This window comes from Antedon mediterranea, chromosome 3, assembly GCF_964355755.1.
Source record: "Antedon mediterranea chromosome 3, ecAntMedi1.1, whole genome shotgun sequence".
Lineage (NCBI taxonomy): Eukaryota > Metazoa > Echinodermata > Crinoidea > Comatulida > Antedonidae > Antedon > Antedon mediterranea.
The window spans coordinates 15,556,582-15,565,063 of NC_092672.1; the positions used below are offsets into that span (position 1 = coordinate 15,556,582).

The following is an 8,482-nucleotide window of genomic DNA, read 5'->3' on the forward strand; positions in this document are numbered from 1 at the left end:
ATTATCCCGGTACATACTTAATTATTGTCTAACAGAGTTTAATGAAGGACATTTAAATAACAAAATGGTTTACTGTTTCTTTTTCGTTTGTACTACACATCTTACATAATCCTGTGTCATGATTTGATCAGGATTTTCTACGACCCTCAAGATCTAGAGAGTTTGATCTTGCTTTAAATTTTAAATTGATACTCTTAAAATTAGTTTTATCTAACAAATATTGTTCAAGGTTTGGTTCCTTTATACATAGTATATTCCGTTAACGTTGTGTTTTGCATGGAATTTCGTTTTGCATTGTGCCTTTGAAAACCACTCGTTATGATCAACTTGTTTATTATTTTTCCTAAATGGCTTTATCCAGTTAGTAGATGGTTCTTCATTAAATTTGTCTATAAAATTAGTTTTATATAAAATATCTTAATATAATATAATAATATTGTAATATAGTAATATTGTTACAAAATCTTGGCATTCCCTAACACTAGGCCTACCTAATAATAACATGCCTTTTTAAAATGCTAGTTTTTGATGTTCTGTATTGTTCCTTGTAGTTTGTACTGTAGGTTACATAACAGAACAATTGTATTGTCTTCCCATTAATAGACACCCTTCTCTACATAAAACATAATACACCACACCCCTATCAAAATAATGGTATAGTCCATATAAGTCGAGGTGGCCGAAAACGGCACCTGATCCAGATCCCAGTTTCATATATCAATGTAACATTGCAATTTCCGTGGACCTAGCAGCTCTATTTTACAAAATTTTCTTACAGATGGGGGGGGGGGGGGAGTATGGGCGTACGCCCCCCCCCCCCTATTTTTTAAAGATTTTTTTTTTTTTTTTAAATTAAATAGATTTTAAAAACACGTATCGTTTCGACGGTCATCAATCACCGATGGTTTGCACATTTTCATAGTGAAAATAGTACGTTGGAGCTTCAGCTTGATCCTTTGTGTACTATATCAATCTCTAGCGTTACCAACGATCATTCACAGTTAAGTGTAAGGAGCAAGTTGATAAAAGCCACGGGGTGTCACGAAAGCTCAGACCACGAAAGCTCAGACCCCCTAAGACCTAAGATCACGAAAGCTAAGACCCAACACCTAAGATTACAAATATTTATCTTTCGCACCTGCCTTGTATTTTAACTCCCAACATTTATTCTGAATACCACACCTTAGAATTGGCACTTTCATGAAAAAGAATCACATAAAAAGTAACAAATACATTTTTAAATTGATGATTTTACAGACGTTTTTCTCGCACACAAAATGACTAGCCTACAGTACTACAGTAGGCCTACCCCATGTTCAATGTTTTTGTTTCTATGGAACGTCAAAAGAGCAAAAATTATATAGAGGGCTGAAAACTCCGTGGAGTCCACCTACAGTGTGGATGGAACAATGTAAAATTAAAATTGTAATGATAATAGTATAATCATGCAAGTACGAAGAAATAAATACTGGCAAATAAATTTTAATTTAAAAATCATGATAAGTTTTTTTGTTTCGTTTTCTTTCTGTTTTTATGCTTGTACTATTATTGTTGCTCTTTTGGCGCTCCATGGAAACAAAAACATTGAGCATGGTGGGAGCTCGAGGAGTTACAGTATACAAAGAAACACATATGTAAAATCATCAATTTAAAGGATTTATTTATTTGTTATTATGTGTTTCTCCTTCTGAAAGTACTTATAAGTCCTAATTTTAAAGTGTGGTGTTCAAGATAAAGTTAGTCAACAAATTTGGAGTCAAAATACAAGAAAGGCAGGTGCGTAAGAAAAACATCCTCTGAACCAACACAATGGAGTAAATATATACCAACAGACAACCCGTCAAGTTTGTTTGTTGTAAAGAAAAAATATACATTTACTCAACGGGCGAAAATAATGTGAGTTTATCTATGTTTTGCGGTAGTATTAAATTATATTTATGGTAATAAATGAAACCTACTGTGTTTAAAATTATGTATGGATAAACAAGTATTGTTTTTAATCTGTAGTATATCTTAGTATTTGTAATCTTAGGTGTTGGGTCTTAGCTTTCGTGATCTTAGGTCTTAGGGGGTCTGAGCTTTCGTGGTCTGAGCTTTCGTGACACCCAAAAGCCACGTGGTGAGCTTGGTCACGTTTCACTAAGCAGGTTGGCATCCTTTGTGATCGTCACTCCCGTATTGTAGAGTAGCGGTACCTCCGACGATCAACCACAGTCAATGAATAGAGTTGATGAAGCCACATGGTCAGTGCTACTATACTACGCGCCCATTTATTAAGTACAATAAAAACAAAGGCTAGGACTGTATAGTGCCTATGAAAATTATCCCGTTAGTAATATACATTTTAATGAAATAAAGGCCTGTTAAAATATTAACAATGCTGCAGCATTTCATGACCCTTGTTGTTTTATTTGCTTTTCCGTCGATGATTCTCATAAACAAATTGCGATGACAAAAGAGGTGTTTTGTTTTTTTTAAATCACTAAATATAATGTAATGATGATCGAGCCGGACCGCTAATTTTTAAACGATCGTTTAAACCAGGCCGTTGAATATGGTGACTACTTCTTCGCATGCAGCTAAAGTAAAATGACGTCACGTTAAAGCGTGTCGTCACAGAGTCTCATGCATATGCAAAAGAATGTTTTGTCTCTGCTTCTTGTGCGCTCATCATGATTTTACAAAATGTTTTCAGAGTGATATTAATGATGGTGCGATCGGTGGTACAGAAAATAATCCGATATTGTTCCTGATAACAAAGAAGCAGATTAAATATAGTTGTTTATTCGACCCATTTGGCTTAGACGCCTAGGCCTAGACAGACTTTCTATGATACCTACTCCAGGCCCGTAGCCAGGGGGAGTTTTTATGGTTCAGGCGAAACCCCACCTTTAGTTTTCCAACTGCGAACCCCCATCCCCGACATGCCCAATACCTCACCCTCATCTCCAAAAATCCTCCAAATACGTGCCCCACAGTACAAAAAGTTGTTTGTAAATTGAAAAATTCGTAAACTTGTTCGTGAACCTTCTTCTCTGTATGAGCGCGTCAACTAGTGATACGTGTCTGTAAATTTCTAAAACTTAAAAGCTGCAAATGAATTGCCGATTTTAACCTGAAAAATAAATGTTTGGTCCCTGCATGTAACATGATATTGACGCGTCTCATAGCGAGCTGGCGCACGAACGATTCGTACAAAGGACACCGCCAGACAACTGCGTATACCTATTGTTTAGATCACTGGCAGTCAGGCAGCATATGCATAAAGTATATAGCCTTCCGACGTACATCAGTATTTATGTGTGACTATGAAGTATAATGTATCATAGAGGATTATAGTGAATATTAATATTTTACACTATAATATCTATGGTATCAAGTACTGTAGTTCACATTATGGCATCCGATTATTTTTTTCTAGACCACCAGCCGATACGTACTAAAATGTATCAATATCACCTATTTACATATTTATATTCCTCAACAAATTGCTGTAAATAAATATTATAGATAGAGCTAGCAAATATGGGGCGCCATAAGCAGCAAAAGTGTGTAGCTGAAAAATGTATGTGTACATTTAAAATGTGTGTGTGTGTAATTGCAAAATGTATTTGTAAACCTAAAAATGTGTGTGTATTTGTAAAATTCATGTTTGTAATTGTAAAACGTAGTTGTACATTTGTAAAATGTAGTTGTAAACTTTTAAAATGTAGTTGTAAACTTTTAAAATGTAGTTGTACACTTTTAAAATGTAGTTGTAACAAGGAATGTACACTTGTAACGCTTGGTTAGAGATCTCTAATCAAGCGTGAAGACCATACCATTTCTCGAAAGGGGTTTATCGTCTAGAATGGCTAGATGACCGGCGGCCTGCCACCGCCTGCGAATAACCTCTACGCACCCTCATGGTATTCAGCAAGTGAGACGAGCATGCACCACATGTTTGGATGGAATCTGGAATGCATACCCATACTTCTTTTAATCGTTGATTAGGGCTATCTATACTATAGTCAACTGTCAGTGTCATCCTATTGTTGAGTACAGTATACAGTACAGTATGTAAGTAGCCCATTCCTTAGAGCTGTAAACCAGTATAGGGCCTACTACTAGGCCTAGCCTAGTACAGCTACAACAGTACAGGGACTAGCTAGCCTAGCTAGTCTACTAGTAGGCCAAGAGGCATAGGCCTATTATATAGGCGCCGCCTAGGCCTAACTAGGCAAACCGCATAAACTAGCTAATAAATGCCTAGGCCTACATCACGCAGCTTAAAGGAAAGGAACACCCTGGGCTAAATGTGCCACTGTGCTTATAGATAAATGTAATAAAAACATGATTACAATGGTTCAAGGTACAATAGTAAGCAATTTAGTTAAAAAATAGACTTTTAAACGACAACATATCTGAAATTGAACAGCGCCATTTTGACAGGTTAAGAGCAATTATGTGACGTCAGATTAGGTGGACGCATTCAAGCAAATCCAAGCGCCCATCGTCATAGTACAGTATTTCAATATGGAAGTGCGGGATAGACATAAATAAAATCAATTAAATAGCCTAACATACCTAATATTTTCGGAATATGGCTTGGAGTTTTTATAATTCAGAAAATTTGGAACCAGAATATACAGAAAGAGAGTTAGTTTTGCGTCGTGCTGATGAGGAAAAAAGAAGAGAAGAACAACATTCTCGAGCATAACAAGCCGTCGAAGAATGGTGTACTTTCGGCCAGTGTATCGTATGCCTTACTACTAGGCCTAGAACTCGTGTTGAACGAAAATAAAGTAGACACTGCATCGTCAACCAACAGCCTCCGTTTGGAAGGTTTGCCAGTTAATTCCCCTACCAAATCCCGTTTGAAACAGCTAGGCAATAAAAGTAACAATAGATTAACAATAGCTGAAAGATTTACGAATTGGCTTGCAGAAGAAAAGATCGATCGAAGGTTTGTTTACCAAGCCAGCGCATGCTCATACCGTGTCATCGCCGTCCTGCATGACCGCATGTCGCGTTATTAGCCAATCATATTAGCGGATTCGCTTAGCCAATAGAAGCGCTGAATGCAACCGCGAATCTTAAAATTTTCGTCGGCCGTATCTGACGTCACAAACAGGCTGCCATGAGCACAAGATGGCGATTTTCAAATGTCTTGAAAACAGCTTTAAAATCCTGTTTACTAGAAAACTACAAATCCGATTTAAACATAAATTGTGCTGAATATTAAGTTGGTAGGTTTACTTTTATAATAGTTAGGTAAGATATTAGGGTGTTCCTTTCCTTTAAGTGTCAGTGTTTACTGTACCTGTCATCAATTTAAAAAAGGATTTATTTGTTTATACATTTTATAAGGGTCAGACGTGAGCCTACTTATGAATGAGGCCTACTTAAAGCCTAAATCCAAGATTTGCTATTCATGATATAGTTAGTAATAACACATTTGGAGTTGATAACAGCAGTAGGGCTGGTGTTAGGCTAGCCAAACCTGCAGGGTATGGCCTAGCCTAGTAGTAGTAGCCCAGCTAGTTGTAAGCTAGCCCTACTAGACCTGGGTAAAACAATCAATATTTTACTACTGAAATAACAAAATGCGATATTCTATTCTTCTTCTTGTAATGTAGAATAATCCTTTAAAATATATCTAAACTAGAGGGTACTCCGAGAGTACAAACCTCCGCCTACTGTAAAATTCCCCTACATAAAATTCCCTCCGAAAATGTTTTTTTTTTTACTTTTTTTTTATTAGTTCTAAAGTGTAAATAGGCTAACTGCACACTACAAAGTTGTGGATGAGAGTTTGGTGTAATGGTTATGTATCCAGCCTCTCACAGTTAAGGTCCCTGGTTCAAATCCCGCTGAGAGTTTTTTTTATTTTTATATATTTTTTTTTCGTCCGAGCTTTTGGGGCATAGATCATTGTGTCCAAATTTGGTGGGAATCGGATAAAAACTGTGGCCTTCAGGCTGTTCACAGACACACACACACACACACCCACACACGCGCACCCACGCACCCAAACATACAGGGGTGAAAACATAACCTCCTTGGCGGAGGTAACAAAATATGAGCTTCACCACTAGTACTGTGTAGTAGGATAGTTAATTCAGTACTGTATCTGTATTGATGAATTTAATTATTAATAATAATTTGTTTTGTTTCAGATAACTACTGTAAAAATAAAACCATGGCATCGCTTTCAACAACTGATATAGATAATTTAACCAAATCCCTACTATCAAATGACAATTTTTTAACAATCATTCAGAATGTAACTCCAAATGCTCAACCTCAAGCACATAGAAATACTACAAGAAGACCACACCAAGATCTAAATAGTGAAATGAATAGTTTATTTACCACACCATCAACAAGATCAAGAAATACCACCAGAAGAAGAACACAAGATAATTCAAGGTCTCGTTCATGCTCTAATTCTAGGCAAAACCAAAATTACTTCTACTTAAAAGAAGTCATTTTATTGGATACATCACAAAGCGATCAAATACCCAGGGCAAATTACTATGGAAAACTAGATGAAAAAGGTTAGTTATTTATTATGATTATTATCCTAATCTACTATGTATTTCAGTTTTTTTATTCAATACTAATAAAAACAAGGCCAACAGCCATAAGTCGCGTGCTAAAACGCATAGTGATACCGGACCAACAGACAGACCGACCGACCGACATAGTGAACTATAGAGTCGCGTACACGCGACTAAAAATATTGTTTCTTACCAATTTTTGTTTCAGAAACTTTTTTGGCACATTCACTTAAAAAAATGTATTTATAGTCTAAACATTTAAGTAATGAACTTTTTTAAACAAAATTCCTCAATTCATGAATAAATATATAAAAAGTATAGAACAGTGTCTTGACTAAAAAATAAATTGATTTTTTTTTTCAATCTTTTGAAAGTTGATAAACATTTTCAAGGTTCAACATGGCCTATTTTTGTTTTTGTCTACATGAGAAATCATATTTACTGATTATGTATCATGAAATTTACTTTTAACACTACAGGTCATGTTTATCATCATGTTGAACTAGAACAATGCATGACAGCAAAAGAAGTTTACAAAAAATTGGAAAATATGTTTTCAGATATATTGGAAATTGAAAGTGATCCAAATAAGTAAGTTCTTTTGATTTATTTAAATTTAAAATAAAGTACTGTAACTGTAGTGAAAACTAAAATGTTAAATTTAGTTTACAAGCAATGTTTGATTTGCAAAAAAATATTTTGAATAAGTTTTTGCTCAGCAAAGTGGGATTCTGATTGGTTACAAGCATGACTGATTCATAGAAACAATATTCCAGCTTCCTTTTCATCTTCAAAAGATTAAACAAAATGCCTTGCAAAATCTTAACTTTGAGCTTTCAATATAATGTGATAGTACCAACATAAGAAGTTTGTTAACCTGTGTGCAATGATATGATGTACAGTTAAGATCAGAATAATTTTTGATTGGTCATTACAATATACACACCAGTACATATTCTGAATGTTTTTAATAAATAACTATAATAATAAATGAACTGTAGCTTGATATTTAGGTGCTGAGCGTTTTAAGTCAGAAAAAAAAGAATGCCTTGTGTACAGCTTTCACCTCCCTTCAGTAAATAACATAACATTTTGTCATCTACATTTTATAAATTATATCTTCTAGGTTTGAGTTTATGATTGGAATGGGTTCACGATTAACTAAACTACGTTTAACTGATGATCAAGAAAGGAATGCACAGCTTTTGCATCGTTTATATGGAAACAAGAGGGTGTACTTGTTGCCTTCCCGAGATATTGTTAGTACAACTAACAGTAACATTAGTGACTATTTATTACCTCTTAGTCCTACATCTGATGCAAAAGAAAGTGATACTGAAGCATAAGAGATGGCCTTCAGTATACAGAACTTATGCCATTCATTGAAAGATGCAATGAAATGTGTTCTATTTTCCTAATGAAACATGTGGATATGACACCTGAGTTGATGGTAGACATAGGAGAGTGGGATACTCTGGAGAATGTTCATAAAGAGAAAGAGTGGTTACGGGAAGCAATTAATGAGATGTCATGCCAAGAATTAACATGTATGCTAAAATTTTGTACCAGCTTTACACAGTTCTTTTCTCAAACCAAAAATGTTGTTGATAGCTGATCTTATTCAATTGTTATGTTTCTTTGAATGCTTGAGCATTCAGACTTTAGACAGTTTAGTTTTTATTGTAGCAATGATAGCTTTAAAATGTTAGTAATTAAGTGCTAACATGTTTAATACAATAATGACATTCAGTTTTGTTATTGTTAATATGTTTTTATTGTTTTAATCAAGCTTAATTCAAAGTCTTAATTCCAATTTAAAAAAAAATATTTTGCAATTAGTGGCTACATTTTTTTTTTACAATTTTTGTTTAATATTATTGTTGGGAAACACAATCATAAAGTTATTTTTATCACATACAGTGGTAGTTATATTTTGAACA

General features: G+C 34.8%; 1 protein-coding gene across 1 annotated transcript; it reads left to right on the forward strand.

Annotated features, from left to right (window-relative positions):
• The first annotated feature begins 3,759 nt into the window (after window positions 1-3,759).
• LOC140043659 (uncharacterized) lies at window positions 3,760-8,226 on the forward strand. Its single transcript, XM_072088171.1, has 4 exons — window positions 3,760-4,059; window positions 6,159-6,539; window positions 7,022-7,133; window positions 7,669-8,226. The coding sequence occupies exons 2-4, from the start codon at window positions 6,182-6,184 to the stop codon at window positions 7,886-7,888; spliced, it is 690 nt and encodes a 229-aa protein (XP_071944272.1). The 5' UTR covers window positions 3,760-4,059; window positions 6,159-6,181; the 3' UTR covers window positions 7,889-8,226.
• Window positions 8,227-8,482: the final 256 nt, after the last annotated feature.

Bases quoted from the DNA above. Each gene is read 5' to 3' on its own strand.
- LOC140043659 (XM_072088171.1), top strand. From the start codon at position 6,182: ATGGCATCGCTTTCAACAACTGATATAGATAATTTAACCAAATCCCTA. The intron at 6,540-7,021 runs GTTAGTTATTTA...TTAACACTACAG, and splicing joins TGGAAAACTAGATGAAAAAG to GTCATGTTTATCATCATGTT. The intron at 7,134-7,668 runs GTAAGTTCTTTT...TATATCTTCTAG, and splicing joins ATTGAAAGTGATCCAAATAA to GTTTGAGTTTATGATTGGAA.